Below are 25,299 nucleotides of genomic sequence, written 5' to 3'. Positions count from 1 at the left end.
AGAGTGTTTGGTCTGAAACACGGGTCTGTCAGTCACTCTGCTCTGCTCTGAGTCGAGGAGAAAACATTTATCGTATCCTACAGTTTTTATCCAATGAGGAGAGAGAACGTCATGCAGGGCTGTGTGTGCAGCCAAGGGACGCCGTGAATGTGGCGACGTAGGGACGAGGACTGTTATGGTGCATTCAAGGAAACTCGTATTTTTCCGACCGTGAAGTCATACCAGTTCGATCTGGTACGAGTTCAGCGGTCGGAAGTTACGAGTGGCCGTTATAGTGACTTTCACCGGTAAAACAGGTCGGAAAAACAAGAGTGGGTTGCCTGGAACGCTACAAAGTCGTAAGTTGTGACTTGAAGCTGTAATTTACGATTTCAAAAGCCTGCCTGGAACGCAGCATTAGCGAAAACGACCGGACCACTTACTTCTGCTTTAAGACCATCTTAGAATTTTCTAATAAATTTAATACTTTTTAAGGCCTTAATTTTAGATACATGAATTTAAGACTTTTTAAGGATCCGCAGATACCCTGTTGTGCGCTCGCAGCAGGACAGATAATCAGATGGATAATCGGTCAAGTTAATAATTTCACTTAATGTGGCCATGAATAAATTAATTTCGATGTTTCGCCTGTTATTAAACGCAAATCTTGAATAGGTCTCCGCTGTTTTCACATTTAAAAAGGTCTTTGTTGTCTTTGTACAGAGAGAGACAATATGAGATTTGCTTATTTCGCACATTCGGTGACATAAACTGTAAACTGTTTCTTGTCTGTAACAACATCTATTGCACGTCTGTCCGTCCTGGGTGAGGGATCCCTCCTCTGTTGCTCACCCTGAGGTTTCTCCGATTTTTCCCTGTTAAAAGGGTTTTCCATGGAGTTTTTCCTCAGTCGATGTGAGGGTCTAAGGACAGAGGATGTTGTTACGATGCCATGTAAAGCCCTTTGAGACAAACTGTTTGTAAAAACGGGCTATACAAATAAAATTGCCTTGCCTTGCCTTGCCTTGTAGCCACAGCACTTAAAAAACCCACTGTAACCTATTTTCATAGGCACACCAGCCTCGCTTTCAATAAAACACACACTCGCATTCCATAATTGCGATCAGTGAAATATATGAAAACAATAAAATACTATTTAAAAATGAGATTAAAAAAAATCAAAATTCTTCGACATATTTAAACTTAAAAAAAAGAAATAAAACGCAATAGTTACTTTCCCTGGTAACTAGTTACTATTATAGTGAAGTAGTGGAGTTACTAACTCAGTTACTTTTTGGGAGAAGTAATTAGTAACTATACCTAATTACTTTTTAAAAGTAACGTTCCCAACACTGATAATAATGGTATTCATATCCAGCTCTCAGGAGGATGTCGTATATATCCCTATTATTACTGGTCCAGATGTGGGACACTGAGGATTTTTGACATTTAGTTGGAAACGTTTGGGAATCACTGCACTAATGAATGCTGAACTGAATAATGCAGGAAGAGTGATTCCCTTGTAGAACATAGCAATGTATTAATCAGCACATGTATATTAAGTAATAATTTGCCGTATTACTTCACATTATGAGCTGAAAATACTTCAAAATCTGTGTTAAAGAGCAGTAACACTGTATTTTCACATATAAAAAAAAACACAGTCAATCTTCAGTGTTGGCTTGTTTTTATTCTCAATGACAAAATTGGTTCACAGGTCAATGAAAGGTCAACTTGCATACACATAAAAAGTTGAGGACCATCAAATGTGTTATGCGGAGTGTGTGCATGTCGTCTTCTAGAACAATTTACACAGAATGCAGACCACATAAATACAGTTAAAATATTTTACAACAGTGGTAATTAAATTATACACACATCTGCACAGAGAATTAAATAAATCCAAAAAAAAAACATTCAATTTACAACCATAAAAGCAATATGACATTATGTTCAATTATTTTCACTTTCAAGTAAAGTAACAGTCCCAGCTCCCCCTGGGAACCTCATTATAACAGTGTTTTTGATACGTAATGCTCCTCATTTACTGTATTCATACGTGTAATACAGCAACTTAATCTCAAAGTAACATTTCTTCGTCCATTAAAACAGGGGGAAGCTCTTGTCTCATTATTCATTAGTTATAACTAATGACTTCATTCTAGCTTAAAAGTGAAAATATTCTCCCAAAATGAGATATCCCTTTATTCAGTGCTAACACTGCTCAGTGAGTTTCCCCACAAGCAGATGAAACATACCTTCAAAAAAAAAAAAGAAGAAAAAGAAAAGAAAAGAAACAAAATCACATCTACAGTGTTGAAGTAGCCACTATTTAGAAAATGTGACGTGATGGTCTAAAAACAGACAAGGTCAAAACAAGGCACTAAAAACCATAATTAAAAAAGGAATCAATCAGCAGGATGTGGCCTGTTTTACTTAACCACAGGACAGTTGAGCCTTCGTTTAAAAAAAAAAAAAAAAAAAGCAGATGCCAACATTTTCTTGCATTTGTTTCTGATTTTTTTTCAAACATTGATTTCCAAATGTGGTCTAAAGATCATGATTGATCGCATCGGATGATCGGATCATTTCAATTTCAGTGGTGTAATAGTGTCAATGTACGTATATGCAATGCTGTCCTCAAATCAAAGCCCTGGCGTCAAACTACTCTATAAGCATCCCATGTTCTGGCAATCAACGAACATGTGCACATCGACAGTAAAAAAAAATTTTTTTGCTTTCTTTTCTCATTTTGAAACATTTTGCTTTTTTAAATTTGCTTATTTATTTATTTATTCATTGATTTATTTATTATTGTAACTTACAGTGGGGTTTGATAGCTGCAAAGCACTTTGAAATGCTTTTAACAATTATGGGACATTATTGTTACTTCATTTCATTAACCCTAACAGCAGCCTGCTACCATTATTAGCATTCCCAACTGAAAATAATGGACACTGTAGCCACAGGAGAGGAACCTAGCTTGCTGTGGGGAACACTATTACATTACAACATGCTTACTTTGGTAGCACACATGAGCATTGGTGACATTAAATGGTGACGATACGAAACATGGAGGAGCGTTGTTGCTATAAGCCGGAGTGAGAAAAAGCAGAAGCAGAATGGAAACAGTATTTTTTTTTTATATAACTTTGCACTCTACTGAAATAAACATGGGCCAACAAGTTAGTATTAGTTAGGGACAAAGAAAAATTAAGTCAGTTGAAATCTTTTGAGTTTTATCAGACAGTGTCTTGAGACGCAGATGAGTACAATATCAGCCAATGAGATGCTTGCTTGCGCCCCCGGATGGATGAACTCCCAAAGCTGATTGTTGTGAGAGATGCTAAATGACTGCAGCCAGCCACGGGTGACTGGGAGTGACGAGAAGTTTTTCAAAAGCCACCCTGATCCTAAATGACAGCAGGATACAGAATACAGGCACTGTCCTGACTTGGTCTGCATAGTTTGCAAAGTAAGATGCACATTAAAGATCTCCCAAAATCATGTCATCTGATTACTCGGGTGTTTGACCTGAGGTGGTGAACTTATGGCTGCTCTATTTCCATCCATGAAATGGCGTTTACTGACCTCTTTGTTAAAGGGTGTGGCGGCTGAAGCCAAAAAGAGCCAAAAAGGGCGTGTAACTTACTTTACCACCAACTATAGGGAGAAACCTCAAGGCTATGGCAAACTTTCTACTTTTAGGATAGCACGTAGTATTTTATTTAGTAAGGCTGCATTGTTTCTATAAAAACCACTACCTGGGACTTCTATCACAGATGATACGACAGCGTACAGACACTAAGAGACGCAGGACAGGCCTGACTAGGATGCCAGACTAAAGGCAAGAGTGTAGTAGAGAGATATACAGCCTTAAAACAGATTATAGCCTTGAATCAAAAGTCTGAGGACAGTAACACTGTGCAGGGAAAAAAGTCTCAATCTGGAATAAATACTGTCAGTGGTTCGCCAACGACAACGAAGCCTTAAACAAGACCAGATGAAGCTGGAACCACTTTGGTTGGACAAAGACACGGTCAATGACTTCACAGAGCAATGAGCAGCACATTTGTCTCTTCATCCTTTCTCCAGGCTGCATGCAGGTTTCTCCACTCCAAGCAGAGAAGACCGAGAGGGCGGGATGAGAGAGAGAGATTTTTTTTTTTTTTTTGCGTTTTTGTTTGAATCCATGGTTCTGGTGGGTAGAGTGGGGGAATGTAGCATCGATTCTGGGATGGACAGGATGTCTTGAGTCAGGAAAGGAGGAGGGAGCCGGGGAGTCAACATGAAGACAGGTCCTTATGGAGAAGAAGAGGGGGTTTGGAGTAATGGAAGGAGTGTTTCAGCGCTACAGAGACAAGGTGAGACAGAGACAAAAGAAAACATTTAGCGTTGACAAAAAAGGAACTTAAAAAGGTGAAGGTAATTTATAAGGATCAATATTATAGATGAAGGAAAGACATATTAGGGGCATTTGATTAAGGAAAGATTCATAATTGAAAAATAAACTTTTTTAAGCTCTGATAAAAAATGATTAATAATGGAAACTGTGCAAACTAAGTTATTGTTCCAAATTTTAATGATATCTTATTAGATATTTTATATAACACCGGTAACTGTATCACTTATTTAATATTTCTGATATAATGTATGGATATGGTAGTTTAGTATAGAACGAATCTCCTTGTTGTTTACAACTACTTCCGGGTAGAAAACCAGCACATAATTTGAATGAGAACAATAGTAACGAAAGAGAGGTTAGCTACGTATATCATGTTTTTCTCGCCCTATGACCGTTTAGACAAATCTGAAATGATTGAAGAAACATTACTATTTCTGTGTGCACGAGCAAAGCAGTTTTGTGTTGCTATGTGTGGTATTTATTCAGGTTTGGCCGAATCACGGTGTCTAGAAAGCTAGAAATGCTAGTTTTCTACCCGGAAGTAGTTGTAAACGACAAGGACTATAGAGCATATACATATCTTCTGACTGCTTTATCTCAGCGCCTACGAGATGATTTGGAGTGCGAGCTGCGAGCCCGGCCAGATGTGGCCTGAGCTCTGTTACCAGAACTCTTACTGACATTAGTGTGCGATTCCTCAGTGCTTCTATTTGTGGAGTTGGACGCTCTACGTCGCGACTCTCTACACACTCCAGTGATCTTGCTCTTACCAGGTGGGTTGTGAGCAGAGTTGGACGTGGAAGATTTAGCATTCAGCTGAGAAGAGGCCGCGTCTGACTGAGATGTGTTTCTGCATGCGGATGCCGCCTGGACAGAGTTAGACCTGTGAACCAGGGGTTGTTTTCGTCGCACAGAAGTATCTGAGTTTGGTTTTAGATCAGGCTTTTGTTTAGTTTCACTCCATGCTTCAGATGTGTTAGGATACACACGCAAAGCTTTGGAAGAGGTTAGGTTATCTATGGATGAAGACAGAGAAGACTTTATCTTGGTGGAGGAGCCAGGTGCAACACGAGTTGTGATGAAGGTGTCCTGACGTGCAGGAACCGAGGCCCTGCGGCCCGACGCGCCTTTTCTTGAATCACCGCCTCGTGTTTTGGCCGTAACTTCACTGTTCACAGACCGAGTGGAACCGTTACGTGACAGAGAGAAGCCCTGACTCACCTCCACATTAAAAACATCACTGACGCTACGACTTCTAATGAAAGTGGCGTCTCGAGGGAGAGCTTTGCCCTTACGAGACCGGCCGCTCGTCTGTGGGGTGGGGGTGTCGGCGGAGAGAGAGAGAGGGGTTCTTACGGGGCTCGTGTGGAGGCTTCGTGTCAGCGCTCGCAGGTGGTGCGTCGCCATGGCGGGAACGCTGCTGCCGAGAACCGGGCTGGCGCGCGGGCTGCTCCTCATGGTGGGCCGCGCCGGGCTGCCTCTGGGACTCCTCGGGGCGCGGCCGGACTTGGTGGCCAGCTCTTTGGCCCGGGAGCGGCGGGGGCTGCTGTTCAGGCTGTGGGGAGACAGAGGAGCCTCCAGGTCCTCCAGACGCTGCGTCAGAGCCAGTTTCTGCTGGATGGCCATACGCAGCAGAGAGTTCAGCGTCTTCTTCTCGTCCTCGGCCGCCGCCAGCTGCCTCTGCATCTCGTCCAGCTGGGTGACATACTGGTCACACCTGAGAGACGCACACACGATTCAAAGGATGCAACATGCACAGGCAGGCAAATCACAAAGCCAGAAACACACAACACACATGTTAAACATGACTTGTAGGCCTAGGCGACACACACTGGGGGGTTTAACACTCCTGTTGTCCTGTTGAAGGAAAGAGGGGAGGATGGAGGAAGGGAACAGATCAATTTGACCCAGAAGGACAACAGGAGGGTTAATAATATTAAAGTGGGGGATTCCTCCTTCATTCTCAGAAAAAAAACCTCAAAAACACACTGTCAAAACCATGCCAAACTATATAACCATGACTGTGAAGCTACTCTGATCAATAAAAAGCCTGAAAAGAAAGTTATTGTTAAGGTAGGATAACAACTGTGGCATGACGACGAGCCAAAAACTGACATTACAGAAACGTGTTTCTGATCATTTTTGCTATGAAAGGAGTTTTGAGTGACCTGAAATACAGTTTGTGTGTGGACCAAAGGTCAGAGGTCAGAGAGAGCAGCACTGTGTGTTTAAAGATAACTGTGTAGACGTGGACTAGGCCACATCATTTTAACACCGGCTGTGACACAACACAGATTACAACTCAAGATTATTTTCATTCATTATCTTAGGTTTTTGTCATTAATTTTTTTCTTATCAAATCCACTAAAATGATTCACAATGAGTGACACTAGTTAAGTTTTCTGGATCAAATAATGATTATTACGATTAAAGGGACAACGAGGAGTTTTGGAAAGCGAAGTGTTTTCATACTACATTTACCATGAGCCTCCGCGCGCATGTTGAAATTCTTGGACCGGCGCAAGAAGGATGTCTTGCCAAGAATGTTTTCATTCATCAAGAATTAAAGTCAGAGGTTCGAAGGCGATCAGATACCGTTGTGGTTCCGACCATAAACGGCGATTCGGCAGCGTTACTCCCATGACCCGCTGGGCAGCATCCGCAAAACCGAAAGTAAGGAAACGCTGGTCGGCTCTCCCAGCATTTCCACCACTAATAATAATAACAAAATAACGATAGAGACAAAACGATAAACAGTATTTATCGAAAATTGGCCCATTAACAAGTGTGGGTAACGTAGATTCATCCACATTAATACGAGACTTTTTTATTGTCGCGGAATTTTTGGTTCTGCCGGTGGAGAAACTCTTCGTTGTCCCTTTAATGCTTATTGATTACTTATTATAATTTTGAGAGGAAGAGGAACAGGAGGAGAGAAGGGCTCATATGAAGATGAAGAAAACGAGAATGGCCACTACTATAAAAAAAAACTGCATTGAGTATAAAATAGAAATGTTCTCAGTTCTCAGTACTTCACAGGTTACAGGTCCAGATCCAGACTGGACGGTGTCTCGGTCTGGATCTGGACTGTGGTCGACCAATTAAGTGACCTCATATACTTTAGAAAATGCAGTCCCTCCAGCCATCCACATGATGGCTCCACTAAACTTAATTATAAGCGAGGGGGATCTTTTTAAGCTATAATCTTTAGCCTGTTGCAACAGACAGTCCTTGACCACTGTCTGTTCTCCAATCCTTCTTAAGGATAATCAAATGCCAGCTCATAACTGTCTGGAAGGGGCCTAGACAGTCTGACGCATGCCTAAGAAGATTTAATAACTTCCAAAAATGCTAATATTTCTTTGCCGTCCATGGTAAAAAAAGCAATTAGTTCACTCATTAAACCCGTTACATAAAACTGTTCCCATGCCAACTGATGCTCCAGAAGAGGTTAGTGATTAGTGAGTGAGGTTTAACCCTTGATAGCACATTCTCACTCTATCTACTGCCCCCCCACCCCTCCCCTATCTATCAACATGAGGCTTCTCCTCCTCTAAGGTGACCTGGCTTGGTGGGACAAATCTGTCCTCGCCTCCTCCCCCCCCGTCGGCACAGGGTAGAGCATGTGGTTCGTAATCTTCACGTGAACCAGTGGATTGTCCACAGGCGTAATAAGCGTGTTAAGCTTATTACATGTGTGGTAGCAAAAGCTGCACCACAACAAGAGCAACGTTACTAAGCACGAAGAAGAAGAACAGTGGCAAAAGATGTAAAGACCAGACAACAACCAGAGCTAAGTCACATAGGCTATCAGTTTAAAACAACTTTGACCACAGGAAACAAATTAAAAAAACAAAAAAACAAAAAACAATCTTACCGGCTGGCAAACATGACACGGAGTGAAGAGAAGGTGGCTGCATCCTCCTTCAAGGCTTTGAGCTCGTTCCTCAGTTTCATCATCGTCTCTGACACCATGCTCTTCTCCGTCTCATATTTGGTCTTCAGATTGGACAGGGCCAACTCTGCAGTCTGCATTGACAAAAACAATACAATTATACCTCCATTATTACTCTTTCAAAGTGGGATGCATGTTCTTTTACACCGTGTTATTTATATGGACATTCGTGCTGAACTATTTAGTATATTTTCACAAGTATATTGTTAATTTTAATGATCTTGATGATACAAATAAATTGTGTGTAATTTTAGCTGGTAAACATTGCATCAATGACTGTGCCAAAGCCTGCCACCTCATCCTTATAAAACAACTGCTTTGTGTTTTGTCTTATGGTACCATAATGTACATTTTTATCTATTTCATGATTTTTTAGTTGGTGTCTCACAACTCTTTTTTGAGTGGTACCAACATTTTTAATTTTGTCAAGGTGGAGGGGGGTAATTTGTAATGAAAACTGTATTTTTATATTGTCTCTGTATTTTTAATGTGTGTTGTGGAGTGACACCGAAATAAAGTTTATTTATCTATCCATCTGCAAATTATCATATTATCATGCATACAGGTGGATTTGTACAGAATAGAGATGAGTTATATACATAAAATCAAACTGGCAGCACCATCATACACAGGAAGAGTGTTGTTCAATTCAATATCCCAAATAGCTTAGTAATAAAACTAGCAATAACTGTCTGTTATCTTATTATCTGTTTAAGGGCGATCAGTCTCAGAGGTTGGATGGTCATTGGAGAAAAAAAAACACTGCTGTGATTATGAAAACAGTATTTAGCTGAAGGACTGAGGACAGTTTGTCCCTCTCCTACAAACACCTTTTACGTGTCTGTGTGCCTTGAATTGCAGGTGTCGCACATGTGAATACCATAATTACATCACAGGCAGAGACCCGAGGAGGTAAACTTCTGTGAGCATGGCCCTGCCAAACAGATTACCTTGGGTGTTTATGTGTGTGTGTGTGTGTGTGTGTGTGTGTGTGTGTGTGTGTGTGTGTGTGTGTACGCGTGTGCGTGAAAGGGAGAGTGACAGCTCAGGAAAAGACAGAAGCAGGTCATGCAGTGCTTGAGGCTCACGCACTGCGCAGCGGGGGGAGAGGAGTTCAATCTCACAATGTACTCAAGGTACAGAAGCAGGGGGCACAAGGGACTGAGTCTAGACGGGTCACCACCGCTTATGTGAAGATTATGCATCGATAATAATACTGAAAAACACTTGCTCTCTTATCTTATCAGGAAAGCTTTATTTTTATATAAAAAAAAGGTCAGTTTTTTTCTTATCAAGAATGGGTAAAAATGGCAGCAGAAGGAAAAGTACATGCCACAGCAGTCTGTCCCTGTGTATTAAAGTTTTGTTTTTTATATTTAAAGAAATTATTAAAGACTCTGAATAAAAAAAAAAAAGAATATTTGTTTTTAATGGCAAAAAGCGGGCACATTGATCTTGGATATGAGCGGACTACATTGGAGGGTATGACCTTGACAGCTCAGGTGGAAACCAGTTCCATTATTGATTCTGCTCATTGGTCCAGTTCTTTATCAGTTTCCTTCATGTTTATTGATCAGTTGTCTGTGTGTTTGTTTGGGGGGGGCAGGAGTAGGAACAGCATGTGGCTCAGGTGTGGATCAAATGAAAGATTACTTGTAAAACAAATCCTTTTAGTTTAGTTTGTCTTAGCCAAAGGAAAAAAAATCTACTAATCCTGTCTGTGCTGTGCTAATGATATTATAGGATATTTACCCTCCATAATGGACGCAGTGTTTCCAACTTTACTTATGTTGGGGGGACGGGGACGGGGGGGGGTTGCAGCATGTGACCAACGTGCATACGCATATTGGTGCAGTTTTCGAGGGCACATGTAAGACCAGGGTCATTTTATGTGATTACAATTTACAGATGGCTCCTAAATGCCTCACATACAGACTGCTGGGTAAATGCCACAGGTTACTGATGTTCCTGAAATGCCTGAAACACGCGAGCTATTGTTAGACACCGGTTAGGTGGCTGCACACAGGGAGGCCTCTAATCTCCGCTCAGTTACTGACTGCCGCACATGCACGTCAGGCAGGTGTGTGGCCTTCGTTAGGTTTGAAAAGAGTGAAATGAGGCGTTCTAATGAAAGATTTAGCTGAAGCCGAGCGATTTCTTCCACCTGAGTAGGTTGATCTAACTGCACGGGCCCAAAGTAGAGTCTCTGTATAGTAGAAAACTGCAGACTGTCCAGGAATTTAAGTCCACGTTGCATATAAAATAAGTTTCTATATAAACTGGCCTTCACCCTCAGACTACGGGCTGAACAGAATACAAATTACCGGGAAAGGTGGACTTCATACTCTTTAACGTGTAACTCATTGTCTGTGTGAATGATCTCTCCATTTTGCACTAATATATGACTTCTGCCAGCCTTGTCAACCTGTCTGTTCACTTTTATTCTCTGTCTAATTTTGTTCTTTGCTCTTTAAAAAATGGCGATGCAACATGGCCGCCTCGGTTCGGTGCGTCGCCCACTTATGTATTTGTAACGACTTTTAACAACTCATTCTAAGGTACGAAAAAAGCTTTCATTTGTATGCGGGTGTGATTCGACTTCAGTGAAATACGTATTTATGAAAGACATATTTGATTTTTGCTAATAAAAAGCCAAATAAGTTACATACTGGGGCTTTAAATAAATAGAAAGTTTAAAAAAAAAAAGATGTTTCTATGTATTGTGGGCACCGTCTCTTTAGTAAATGAAGCCATGCTCTGGCCTGCTTCTTGCTCTCTCCACCATCCGTCTTGTTGCCAGAGTCCAGCGCAGTAGATGCATCAATTTGACACATCACAGATCTGCGTCCTGCAACTTTATGTAACAACGTCCTGGCCTACCTGAGTGACCTACCTGTTTGTTAGCCTTGAGGACAGTCCTGAGGGTAGCGATCTGCTCCCTCTTGGTGCTGAGAAGGGACTTGAGCTTCAGCACTTCCTCCATGAGGCTCTCGGCATCCCGCTCAGGCTCCAGACTGCTGCTGATCCCTGAATAAGGCATGGCGCCCCTCTGACGACACAGGTCCACCGCCACCTGAGGGAATAAAAAATAAAAGCAACACAGTTTTATTTTTAGCATGGGAAAACATTTTTTTTTTATGAAGAGAAAAAAGTTTGGTTGTGTTTTAAAATCTGAGTTTAATAACATGTCGCTTGTGTTTTCTCAAAGGATTCTGTCTTGTAGGAGCCACAACACAACTTATTGACCCCCTGATAATCCAATCCATTCAAACCCACACGCACGTGTCGACAAGGCACCACACCAGGCAAATGGATTTGTACAGACATGAGAGCTGCGTAGCGACTTTTAACAGTCTGAGCTGAGCATTAAGTTCAGCCAGAACTCTGTGCAGGAGGAAAATGCCTTCACCCAGAACAAAAGACCGCGATCAGGTGGGAGGGAGAGAATTTGCACTGGTTTTAACTTTCAGTTTACAAACAATCATGGTGGTATGGTATTACAACTAGGGCTGCCCCCGACCAAAGATTTTCTTGGTCGACCAGTAGTCGTCATTTATGGCGATTAGTCGACTCGACAGCACCTGCTAATTGTTGAAAACAGCGCTGATACGTACTTTTACGTGGGAGTCTCCAAAACAGAAACGTCTGTAACATATATGATCGGTTAAAGTCGCTTTTGAAAAAAAAAAAAGAGAGAGAGACCTGCCGTGCCTTGTAAAAAAGAAAACAACAAAAAAAACTGACAGCGAGTGAGTGTCACGACTTCCTGTATCTGGCCCTTCAAATTAAAAGCCCTATAGCCTTTCATATACAGTTCAGTCATATTGATTTTGACTTAATTTTGACAAGACAGGGCTCCAAATGTTTTTTTTTCTTTCCTAAGACCAATTGACCAATGAAATTTTGTTCGGCTAATGATTTTTTGGTCGACCAGTGCTTGGTTGACTATATGGGGGCAGCCCTAATTACAACAGCACTTGGTGACGGGCAGCGTTGTCTTACCCGGAGGTGTTTGATCTGGCAGCGGATGACTGCCACCAGGTTGCGGACGTTGGAGGGGTCCCTGAAGTCCAGGGTGGGGGATCCGGGGCAGTTGGGCGACTCGGTGATGGTCCCCGCGCTGTCCACCTCTCCCATGAACTGCAGCGCCGCGGCTTTGGAGATGAACGTGCCGTCGGCTCGCGGCTTCTTCTGGGCGTTCTGCTGGGCGATGATGTGTGCTCTCCGCGCGGCGCTGCTCCCCACCCCGGCCGCCCTGGCGCTGTCGCGGTAATAGTCCAGGGTGACCCGTTTGGGCGTCAGGTTGTTGCACACGCAGATGTGGTGGTAGAGGTTGGACAGCTCCTCGGAGAAGGCCAGCAGCTCTTCCTGGGCGACGGTCAGGTGCCCCTCCGAGTCCACGGCCACTTTCCGCGTGGCTCCGATCTCCTTCTCCAGCTCGCCGATGCGCTCCTGGTCCTGTTTGCTGGACTTGATGCACTGGCGGATCTTGTCGGCCAGCTCCTGGGCCTCGGCCCTCCAGCGCTCCTTCTCGTGCTTGTACCGCTGCTCCAGGGTGTTGTAGCGAGTTCCCGCCTGCGATAGTTCGTCCCGAAGCTTGAGGAGATCTTCGCTGGCCGTACGCATGCGCGCCTCCAGCACCTCCTTGCTCTTGGTGTCCACCTCGTAGTCAAAGACGCCATTGTCGCCGTCTCCGTTCTCCGTCTCGTCGTCTGCGTCCTGGTTGTGCTGCTGGCTGCTGTGCACGGCCTCCAGCTGCTGGGTGAGAGAGCCAACCTTGTCCTCTTGCTGACTGAGGGCCTGTTTGGACATCACCAGCTGCATCTGCAGCTCCTCCACTTTGCCTGCCAGGCTGGACTTATCTCGTTCAGCCTGGATAAATGTAGACACACACACACAAAAGATGTAACTCTTGAGACATACTGTAAATTCTCAAATAAAAGCAGAGTCTCAAATAGACGCCGTTACACCGGTCTCCTATACTGGCTATTCTGGCTTCAGATTTGAGTAAATAAAAGCCAGTCTCAATTAGAGGCCGGGTCTATTTCTATTTTTCTATGTACAAAACCTCTCAAAGCCCATGATCGCCGGTCTGAGTAGTTTCTAAGCTGCTTTGTTCCTGCTGGAGTTCCCTCACAATTAAGAGCCGACCCGGGTGTTGAAGCTTGGACATGACATGGTCAGACTCACAAGCATTAATTCCCAAGGAAAGAGCTGGAGCCTATGTACAGTCTGTGGCCCGAGCACTCATTTATTTAGTTTAATTGGTGCTGATCAAACTTCTAAATGAATGCTGCTCTGGATTCGACTCTTTCCTTCTATTCTTACTCTTTGAAACAAAATGTTCAAAATTTAACAAAAGCCTGTCCCATACAGATGCCTGTCTCAAATATAAGCCGGGTCAGTTCGGCAGTTGAAGCAAATAAACGCCCGGGATTTTAATGGTATATGCATCTTTAAATCGATAAAATCACTTAAAGCTGTCCATTAGGTGAATAATAAGTCAGCCCAATAGTTCAGTACTGATAAATGATTATTTTCCTTGAAACAAAAGAACAGTTCTTCATCACAAAAACGTCTTCCCCCACCTCCTTCACTCTTAATGCATTTTTTATGTCAAATGAAGGCTGACCCCATTCCACTCCACATTTTCAACATCTGTTGGGTAAGGTTACCCAACCCCCAATTTAAGTGCATCATAAATAATAGATTTCCCTCAGACAGACAGGGATGACATCTCTAGACATCTTCATTTTTCTTGACCACCTATAATTTGTGAAGCACAACTGTACCGTGGAGGGAGCTGACTGAATTTCTTAGTTAAGTAGATTATGCAATGCGGTGCCAGGTGGATCTTCAGAGACTAACATACAGCGGATGTGGTGTAGAGCAGGAAGCAGCAGACGTCCCTGTTAACAGTTTCGTCACGCAAACTAATCTGATGAGAATCTCACTATTCAGCTCAACAAAGTTAATATTCACTTTTGCTGGAGGTTTGCTTCGCTGACATTTTCAATTTGACTTGTTGATTGACGTGTTATTAAATTTCGTCATTCATCGCCGGAGGTGAATCGATTCCAGGAACTTTACTAAACTGTGACCTTTGCAGACATAGCATCCCATAATAAAACAAACAGGCACCTTGCCAAGAAACTTGCAGAACACTTCAAGCCAAGAAGGGAATATAAACTTTATAATTTTGCTCAGCTTATTCTCTAAATCAAGTTTAAGCCTTGTAGCTTTGCTGTTTGTTTTTTAAGGATTTCTCTTTGATGCACTTGAATTATTTATAAATACTATTAAATTTAAAAGAGTGGGACGTGTTTTCCTGTGGCTCACCTGTAGAAGTTGCTGTTTCAGTTTCTGACTGTCTGAAAAGTGCAGCTCACTCAGCAGGTCTGACACCAGCCCAGAAGCAGGAGCGCGCAGGAACATGTCATTGTTGTTCGGAGTAGAGCAGCGATGGATGAGGCCGTTAGTTTTGGAGCCCCCCAAGTGAGGAGGGTGAGCAGAACCGGGAGCAGACCCAGGACCATTATTATAGCCACTGTCCTGGTCCTCTCCCTTGCCCTCCCCTACGCCCTCTCCCCTCTGGCCCTCCTCCTGGCTGTCGTCCAGCTGCTCCAAGTGGAGCTCCAGGTTCCCTTCGAAGGGGTTCAGGGTCAGAGCGGAGAGCTCTCGCCGCAGACTGTTCTTCTGCTCCCTCTCCTCCTTCAGGGCTTCCAGGGCCTCATCCAACTGCATCTCTGCTATCTCCCTCAGCCGCGCCGCCTCCTCCATCTGAGCTCGCAGCTCGTCCTGCTCTTCGTTCTTCTGGGTCAGCTCCAGCTTTATGGATTCAAACTCAACCTGAAATGTGATGAGAAGCAATGACCACATGAAAATCCAGATGCAACGGGTTTCTTTTCATCTAACAGATATACATGCAAATTTTATCCACAACAAATATAACAATGCATTCAGCACAATATGCTACAACCTATATGGATTGGTTGGAAGACAAATGGCAACACCAAGAATCTATAATTGATAATTTCAAGACCCCTCCCCCCAATTATAATCTCCTATGTTAATGTTATGTATTGTTCTTCCTCTGATGTAGAGTTTAAATCCTATTTTGTAAGGTTTCATTAAATAAATGAAGTTCAGTTGGCCTGAATCTATGAACGTCATTGTAGGAGCCATTTTAGCTTTTATTTTGGTGTTTTGTTGTTGGCAGGTTTTACTGTTGTAACCTGTCAAGAGGAATTTTGTTGTAATAACTGTTGTTTTTTACCACTGAAACCTCGTTTTGGGCACTCTTTGTTTAATCGCACATGCACATGACCTTCTTTTTATCACTGGGATGGGCAGAAGGCCACTACAGTCATTATAGAGTAACAATAAACATCTATTATTTTTCAAATAAGCTCAACATGTAGCAGTAAAGCTGTTGGCGTCGACAACAAGAAGTAAATGTTGACACCAGAGACTGTGGAGACTAGACTAGGCTCCATCGGAGAGTCAACACACAGGTCATGCTCACATAAACAAGCCTTCACTACATTTAGCTCGAGTCATGGATGATTTGTCTTGGCAGAGTTTCAGTATACACAGAAAAAGCCCATCTGCATTTGGAAACACTTGTCTCACACCCTCAAGAATTTTAAACCATGGCAGCTTCTCATAACCACTTTACATAACAACCTACGTGACTTCTGAACATTCTTTATCGTGAAGTAAACAGTATTTTGATGAAGAATTTTCAGTATGTAACGCAAGATAAGAGTTTTCATAACTCCTCAGCTTCTCTTCATCTCAGCTGCCTGCACAGTATCCTGTTGTACACTTATAATAATAATCTGTAATACTGTAATACATCTGATTTGCTGAGATACAAAGACCTAGATAACATCAAATTGCATTTTGGTCTTTTATACCAATATAATTACGATGTGTAACTGAAAACAAAGCATCATCCAAAACAACATTATGCTCTGAGGATACGTCACTCTTAATAGCTTCCAGTTGAACCAGTTGTTTCATTAAGCATCTGAACTCTGTTAAGTGCTACTCTGTGGCACAGGCCAGCTAACATCACATGTATTCACAGAACATCCTCCTACACAACTTAATACTGCCAGTGCCTGTATAATCTCACCCATTAACAGGCATTTAAAAGCTTTATCAGGTCAGTTGCTGACTGCTTCATGATTTCTGACTGACAAGTTCTTCTCAGCTAAAAGTACAAAAACATAATAATACATTTCTGGGGGCAAGAAATTGAGTCGTCCGGAACATAATTCATTATTGTCCCACAGTCGCTTCTGAATCATGAAAATACTAGGTTGGACACTGGTTGCCATGATGCTACTTGCACCTATAATCATCCACTCTCTGCGGTATATTGCCAGCAAAATGTTTCATCTGGGTCTAGAGGGAGGCAGCCATTCTGGGAATGCACTGACAGATGGAAAAAACAGATAATCAGGGGAAGAGTGACAGTCCTCTGCTATGGAAGCTATTTTGCCATCTGAAAATAACAGTATTAAATCACCCAGCAACTGGCAGTCACTTCACCATTGGCCAATATGTAACCCAGTTAGTTTTGTTACCAAACAGGGAGAGGAAGATATGAAGTTTGTGGTGAATCCGAAGAACCACCAATATGAGTTTAACTAACACAGAATGTGAACAGTATCAAAAAATATATCTATGAATGGGAAATGGAGAAAGAGGATTAGGGCCACTGTAAAAACTTTGTTCTCAGAATTCTGACTTTTTTTTTTTTTTTTTAGAATTCTGATATTCTTCCTCAGAATTCTGGCTTTTTCATAGAATTCTGGCTTTAAACTCGGAATTCTTTTTTTTCTCAGAATTCTAACTTTTATTCCTCAGAGTTCTGAGTTTTAAGTCATAAATTCTGTGAAAAAAGTGGCCCTAATCCCCTTCCGTAGAAACACAACTGTACACACTTGATTAAATATCTAAGTGCAATGTTATTTGTTCAGGATGACTGCATTTTTTTATTCTCTATAGAGGGATTATATGTTTACCAACAAGTCAGGATGCGTGCGCAACCTGACTGCAGAAAGAACCGGTTGTCATGGTTACCTCCATGGATCTAGTGTAGTCAAAGCGGTGTTAGCTAGCGATGTTGTCAGCGTACTACAACAGTTTATCACCTACTGATGTAGTGTGTGTTTTATACATAGACTGTAGGTTTTATAACTGCAGGAAAAAAAAAACCGTCAGGACGGAGGATCGAGTTTGTACTGCGGCAACGGCAACTCAGCCACGGGACAAGCCACGGACACTCACAGCACGGCGTCGGTCATCGGTAAAAACAACACTGCATCCCTAACGTTACCTACAGCTATTTAACAGACAATAATGTTCAGGAAAATACTCACGATTACAACACTATGTGGCTGTGAGGACTGAGATGCTGCCTGGTCAGAGACGAGGGAAGAGGACGGACATGTCTAAAGTCTGGAACAACTGCATAACGTAACTGTAACGTTACGTGCATGGCTGAGTATGTACCGGTAATCTAAAACAATATAGTTTAACGTTAATTAATCTCAGTTTGCTTTCCATTAGTATGTGACCTCGTCTTCAGTCACTGTCGTAGTAAACATTTCACAACTCATTCGCTGCAGTTCTCCAGCTGTGCCTGTGAGCATTTAGCTTCATCACCATTCAAACCAACGTGTCTAACACGTTATATTGCTCGAAATTAATCGCCAATGTACTATTTTCTCTCTCGTTTGCCTTGAAAGGGGTGCGAGTTGACGGTATTCTGTAAAATTTGCGAGTTTTGTTATTTTTATCAAAACAATTAGTGCAACTAACAGCACAAAAAGACATGATCGCGGCTCTTCCTGCTCTCTTTCTGCAGGCGACATGCGCAGTAGAACGTCAGTGACGTAGGCGTATAATCCCTCTATTCATTCATTTACTAATACAGCCAGTAGGTAGAACTTTAATGTAATATGTCATGTTTTAGTATGAGTGATGACTGACCTGGTTTTCCTTGAGTACAGACACCTGTTTCTGCAGAGATATGTTTTCCTCTTCCAGCTCAGAGCTGTCCTGCAACTGACGTAGCTCACGTACTTTATACTCCTTCATCTCATCCCTCAAATGGCCCTTCTCCGCCTCCAGACATTCACACTCCTGTGGAAGAAACCCTACTGTCAAACCAATGCTAAGCACAAACTTTTAATGTAATGCACACTTATCTAGACACTGTGAATGAGGCTACACAGCTAATAGACCCTCCAGTGATTCAGGGGTTTGTGCTCATGTATCATGAAGAGATAGGGCCTGATGATTTACAGTAAAATACCAATATATATAGGTGTACCGTCTACTACACCTTACCTTCTTCAGCTGGGTGGAGACTACCCCCAACCTATCGATATCTGCGTGAGCATTGCCCAAAGCAAGGCGTGCTTGCTTGAGCTCTGCTTGCACTTCCTCCATGCGGGTTGCCATGGCAGCCTCCTTCGTGGCAGTCTCCTGCAGCAGGTTCTCCTCCCGGCACTCTCCATCGGCAGCTGCACGTTTCTGGCTGCTCACAGAATCCGCAAACGCCTTTACACAGGCAACAAAAAAAGAAGAAGGTCAAGTTTATGGGCAGACCTTGCAGCAGCTGGCAGGCCAGTACGGGAGATGTTACACATTGGAACGACATCTGCAGTGCGCTTAGAGACAAATGCATTCATGCTGCACTCCTCATATCAAGACCAGGAATTTAATTAACAAAAGAAAGGAAACAGGATTTCCCTGGCAGCCATCAGATGAAACCCGAACACAGCAAGGAAATGACCAATATGGTTTGGCATCAAGAAATCTGAGACCTTTAACAACAATAACAACCTCCAGAGATTTCACATTGTATTGTTTTGTGCAGCTGAAGTTAAGATGTGAGCTCAATTCATGTCATTTAACCCTGTAATTACATGCATTACTTCACAGCTTGCCATAATCAGTAATTGTGACACATTATGCATCAGTGAGTACAGATAAGAGAGAAAAAAAAATCAAATGCTACTAAACATGCTCAACTAAACACATCATGGTGCAGTTATATAATGATGCTAATTTCCAACATGAGTCCATTCGGCTTTGTTAAAACCCTGCCAAAGCCTAGGTAGATAAACAGCCAAGAAATAAGCTTTATGCTGATTATATAAAATAGCTAAAATTCTGTACCACTATGTCCCTTCAGACCTAAAGAGCTTTGCTTCATATGTGATTATAAAACATTGGAATGGACCAATTTTGGTGTTGTGTTCAGGCACAGATTTGCTGCTAAATGTCCAATTGCCCGTAAGCAGGATTTAAACATTATTTTCATTTTAATTTAAACAGGTAGATGGAACAATTGCAAAATCTACCCATGACAGGATCGGATTTTATGGGATTACTTTCTTACATAAACCAGTTTTAATAGGCCTGTGGTAGTAATATACAGTAAATACCTCCAATGCCCATCTGGTGTATTGATCACAATGTATGCATCAAGAAAATCAACTAAACTAAACTAACACTATAAAAAAGGATTTAAGATACACATTTCCATAAAATGCTCCACGTACAAAAGTGTACTACTCATGGAAAAACAACTGATGGTCTTGTTGGCAGCTTCACCGCACAATGGTTGATTATTTACAAAAAAGTGAAGCAATTTAAAATGAACACTGAAAGCACATAGTTTGTTTCAATCTCTAGGGAGTCCTAGTACGTCACAATTCATAATACATATGTGAAATGCATGGATTACATGATCATCTGAGATTGGTCTAATCTTTTTATCTTGACCAGGGCTGTAAACTAACGGTCGCCACTCGCCAAATGCGACTAAAATATTCCCCTGGCGACTTAAATTTGGAGGGCTACACGCCACGGGGGCCGGTAGATGTTTGTCCCGCTTATCCCGTGTTGTTGATGTTGTGTCGCACTGAAGTCGCTCCCCCGACAACCCCGCTGTAGAAAACAGTTGTAGCCTCACGCCAGTGTCACATGCGGACACCGCGGAAGCGCTGCAAAGCGCCGCGCACCGAGCCGGAGCCTCCCTTTCACACCAGACGTGCATTACTCCGCGCCGGTTGACAGCGCTTTTGCCCCGCAGCTGTGTGTGTGTGTGCGTGCCTATCTCTCTCGCGCTCACGGAGCTATGGACCAGAGATGAGGACTCCGTTTGCGACTCGAACTCGAGTTGCACACACAGAGACTTCAGACTTGACTTGGACTCGTGTTTTGAGACTCGTGAACAATCATTATTATTATTTTTGGCTCGTGCCAGAGTGCAGCCAAACACAAGAGAGAGGGACAGAGAGAGGGACAGAGCTCCTCTGACAGCTCAGTCAGCTGCGAGTGAGTGACAGGTGACTGTAAACCGGCTTTTTTTTTTTTTTTAATAGCCTATAGCCGCACCGTCCGTACAGGTGAGGCACAACGTTTGTTGTCTGGCCCTCCTTCACGGGGACTGCTGCATAACTGGTCTGGCACATATTTCTTAAAGGGATAAGTTGTTGTTGTTTTTTTGCTGCAAAATATGACTGAAGGCCCGTATGGAAGTCTGCACGTGTCGACACGCCCCCATGAGTTGACTGAGCTAATTAAAAAAAATAAATAACAGCAGTTCTTCTCAGAAACATGCATAGAGGCAGAGCAGCCTTGATTCTTTCTTGACTCAGAATACAGTTTTTCTTTAGATAGATAGATAGAGAATACTTTATTCATCCCTAGCAGGGAAATTCAAGATAGTTTAAAGGAAAGCTTTCATTGTGTGTTTTCTTCATATTGCATTGCAATAGCCTATTTAAAGTGATCATAAACAAGTAATCAGTAGGTACTGTTTGCTAATAAAGGAGTGATAATAATACAGTAAATGCTTTGAATGTCTTAGATATAGCTGTGCAGTAGCCTATTCTTAGTAGACTGGATAGCAGAAGGGTCATTACAACCAGAAGAGAGAGGAGACTTTTATTTTTTGGAGACTTGAGACTTGACTTGGACTCCTGACCAAAGACTTGAGACTTGATGAAGTCTCACCCCACAAAGACTTGAGACTTGACTTGGACTTGCAAAAAAAGACTTGTGAACATCTCTGAGTAACAGAATATAGAATAGAATAAAAGGAGTGTTTCGTTTGTTAGTTTTCCCAATTTGGAATGTTTTGATTATTCAATAAGATTACAATTTATTTGGCTTTGGATTCTTTTCTAAGCATGTATTGCTATAAAATACTGTTATCTCAATGAAAAGTGCTGAAACTGATGTATATGTAACGAAAAGAGGCAACTTATTATTTGGCCGGTAAAAAATGTCCTTGGCCGGTAGATTTTTTCATCTACCGGTCCCCTTGGCAGGTGAGCCAAAAAGTTAGTTTACAGCCCTGATCTTGACTATTTGATGCTAACCTAATTCAATCCTTAATGCTATGCACTTAAGTATCAAAATCACTTGAAGGTGAGCAGAGAAAGTGCAGCATGTTAAAAGCACTGGGCTAAGCTGTAGCGGTCGTCTAAATCATTGAACAGTCTTCCCTCTCTCTCTCTATCTCTCTCTGTGATGCCATCAGCGTCAGACGGCATACGAGAGCAAAACTGACTCAGCATGCAATCACAAACATCTTCATTCAAAGTATAACATGCGGTCACAGCTGTTAACAGAGCTCGTACTGTGGTAGCAGAACGACGGCTACCGAACGTGACCAATGACAGGATGAGCAATCAAATTCACGGCATAGCTGACTGATAGACATGAAGAGAGAACAGAGGTATCTTTATGTGACTGGGAGATACACTGCGAGGCAGCTTCTCGGTTGGTTATTAAAATAAGCAGCATGAACAAAGAGTGTCTCTTTGTCTTAATGTTACGAAATGTTCTTGTACTGCATTTTGCCAAATGTGGGATCTGAAGCCAGGTAATAATAATAAAATAACTACTAATAATGATACTCAAGTATATGAAACAATAAAGACTGGATATTACTTATGTCTCTCAATAATTCAACAGTATAGTAGATGTAGTTTCATCTTTAACAAATATAAAAAGACAGCAATCAATATTGTGCTCATTGATAAAATCTGAATGAAAGAAATCCCTGGCTTCAGAGTGCATCCTCACAGCAAAAATAAATACATTTGAGTATTTGTGAAGGTAAAACATGTCTGAGAGGAAAACCAGAGGTCACAGATCAGTAGCTCATTATCGGCAAATACCACTACACAACGTTGGCAGAGGATCCTCACAACTGTGGATGAAAATCTATACCGCATCGCATCTGTTGACTATAAGTCTATAAATATAGAAGGCCTGGGGTGTTCCTACCTCTTTGAGTTGCTGTAGCTCCGCTCTGAGCGTTTCGTGTTCTTCCTCCAGCTGCCTGTGTTTCACCTTGAGAGTCGAACTTTCCTCCAGCACCACCAGGCCGTAACGGGCCGCCTGCAGCTTCTCCTCCGTGGCCTCCTGGAGCTCCAGAGTCAGCCGAAGGACCTCGGCCTTCAAGTCTCCGCTCCCCATCTCTGCCTCCCCCTCTCCTTCCACCGCTGCACCTGCTGGGTCTGCATCCGCCTCCAGCATACTTTCGCCTGGCCTCCTACTTGTCTGCCAATGTTCTACTGGGACACCTGCCTCCTTCACGCCTCCTCTCTCATTACTGCACAGCACAGAAACAAAAAACACAAAGATGAATGGTTGGTTACTGGTTGTATATAAGCTGCTTAGAACAATGACCAAGATGGCGAAGAGTTTTTGTTTTTGTATAATTCATATTATAACACCAGCTGAGCAAACTAAACTACGTGGGGAAAGATTAACTGTGAATCTGGTTGGGTGAGTGGGAAAATACTTCTTGTTGTGTTAAGAAGGTCAAAATGGTCATTATGCAAATCCAAGACATAAAATACCAAACTGACAAGTACATGCACGTCACTCGAGTATTTCCAGTTTATGTTACTTCATATTCCCACTCCAATGCAGCCTAAGAGGAAAATAATGTACTTTTTTATCCTACTACTTTTCTTTGATAAATGTCATTATAATTTCCATAGTGGTTCAGAATAATGATAATGATTTTTTTGTTTTGTTCTTTTGTTTCCTTTATTGTTATTTATATAATTTGATTGTTTATCTCTTTGTGTAATTTGCCTATGATAATTTTTTCTTTTATTATTATCATTTATATATTTCTGATTGTTCAAGTATGTTCTGCTTTCTTTTTTCATTGTAGGTGGGGGCATCTGATAAGCTCTAGTTTTCGCCTCTTCCAGCACTGTAAATTACCAAATTGTTCCTTTTACTTGTGAACTTTTAAATGTGCAAAATGAATCTAAATCTAAAAAATATGCAACTGTCCATTCTGAGTAATTTATTTTCACTAATAGGGTTATTTTTTTATTATAATAGGGTTGTTTTTATGGTGATATCTGTATTTACAACAGATGGTACTTTTACTTGAATAATCAAAAAAAAAAATCTGTGTATTCCTTCCACCAATAGTTATAACAAAGAATTTGCATATTACTGCTATAGGCTACACCTCTTTACATTAGTCGTTTTGCCTGAGGCATTTAAAGTTCATTCATGATGACTCCCACCCCCACCCTATAGTTTTCAGGTTTTCATTGACCTTTATGCACATTTTCAACATCAGCACCATTACATCCACCCCAATGTATAGTTAGCTACTAATCTCAGCCACACTTATAAGACACTACAAGGATCCAGACTAACTCCTTTTTTACTAGGAGTACAGTGGCCCCTAACTTAAAATTTTAGGAGGAGCACAAGCAGAACATTTAGAGGCACACAATGTAAATCGACTTTCATAGCAAATATTCAGAACTCCTTTTCATTCATGATCCTCACATAAATTCGCCTGCCACTTGTAATGACATACCAGATTCTTTGAGGAGCACCATCCACATTTCAAGAAGAAAAAAAAAGCAAATTTACTGGTTGCACATACGCAAGTAAATTAAATATTTACTTGCACTGTCTCCAATTTTAGGGGCAGTATGGAGCCCTGCTTCATAGATATTGGAGTCATGTCCTCAAGTGTCCTCTTTTATTGACTAGCCGTGGACACAATATGGATTAATGCTACTCTGACCACCCGTATTGACTGGGTGGGGCGGAGTTTCCCCCCCATTTCCTCATGATGTCCTCTCCTCCTCTGACCGAAGATGGAAACACCACCAGGCGCCGGGCTGACCCGGTGCCAAGTGATGTGTCCCGTTCCCGTATGCATCCTCTTTCTCTACGCCCACGAACTAAACTCCTTCATGGCGTCAAATTACAATAAACACAGGCACCTGCTGAATATTATGGCCGCCTGTGTGTTGAACCTGCTTCCAGAGTAAGCAGCTTTTCCAGAGGGTAAAATAAATATATATATATTTCTGACATGGATAGCGTGTCAGGCTGGAAACAGGACACGGACACGGCCCCGGTCAGCTAACATGAGTAGCTTTAGCCTGATGTATTACACAGTAAATGACACCACAATGCTGCTAACCGGCTAGCTCGCTAGCTTTGTAACTAGCTACATTTCTCCCCTAGACTTGGTTAGTTGTACAAAAGACGATCACTTCCATCATCACCCAACTCACTCACGGCGGTTGTTCTTCTTCCTTCTCCCGTTACGTTAACGTTACGCCACTCGATCCTGTCAGACAAGCTAATTAGCCACGGCTGCTAAGATATCCACCATTAAAACAAAAACCAGGTTACTTACCCACTGGTTTTCCTCTCTCTCACAAAAAGGCAGACGGGACTCGCCGGTTGCTACACAACGTTAACGTTAACGGCCGCTGCGCGAGCTCCCTGGGTAAAGGTGCTGTCAGTAGCAACGGTTGCTAATCACGCTGGTAGTCAGTAGCCCCGGGTACCAGGCAGCCCAGCCTGGGTGGTGTGTGTCTGTGTGAGGAGAGAGGAGGACAGCCGCTTCCCTCCCTTCCTTCCT

At 42.3% G+C, this 25,299-nt stretch overlaps 1 protein-coding gene across 1 annotated transcript; it reads right to left on the bottom strand.

Annotated features, from left to right (window-relative positions):
• Positions 1–1,671: 1,671 nt before the first annotated feature.
• LOC310988621 (protein bicaudal D homolog 2) lies at positions 1,672–25,299 on the bottom strand. Its single transcript, XM_083975285.1, has 10 exons — positions 25,072–25,299; positions 22,665–22,992; positions 18,705–18,917; positions 18,345–18,497; positions 14,679–15,188; positions 12,342–13,211; positions 11,233–11,412; positions 8,262–8,413; positions 5,741–6,101; positions 1,672–4,330 (listed from the first exon to the last, which is right to left on the bottom strand). Exons 2-10 carry the CDS (start codon positions 22,914–22,916, stop codon positions 4,325–4,327), a joined length of 2,697 nt encoding a protein of 898 aa, XP_083831411.1. The 5' UTR covers positions 22,917–22,992; positions 25,072–25,299; the 3' UTR covers positions 1,672–4,324.

Source organism: Trachurus trachurus (genome assembly GCF_905171665.1).
Source record: "Trachurus trachurus genome assembly, chromosome: 7".
Taxonomy (NCBI): Eukaryota; Metazoa; Chordata; class Actinopteri; order Carangiformes; family Carangidae; genus Trachurus; species Trachurus trachurus.
Note: the sequence above shows the minus strand (reverse complement) of the source record. Positions and strands in the feature narration are given on the sequence as shown.

Coding starts and splice junctions, on each gene's coding strand:
- LOC310988621 (XM_083975285.1), bottom strand. CDS start 22,916: ATGCTGGAGGCGGATGCAGACCCAGCAGGTGCAGCGGTGGAAGGAGAG. Junction 13,212..14,678: donor TGAAACAGCAACTTCTACAG/GTGAGCCACAGG, acceptor ACATTTATCCAG/GCTGAACGAGATAAGTCCAG. Junction 8,414..11,232: donor TCCTCAAGGCTAACAAACAG/GTAGGTCACTCA, acceptor TTGTCAATGCAG/ACTGCAGAGTTGGCCCTGTC.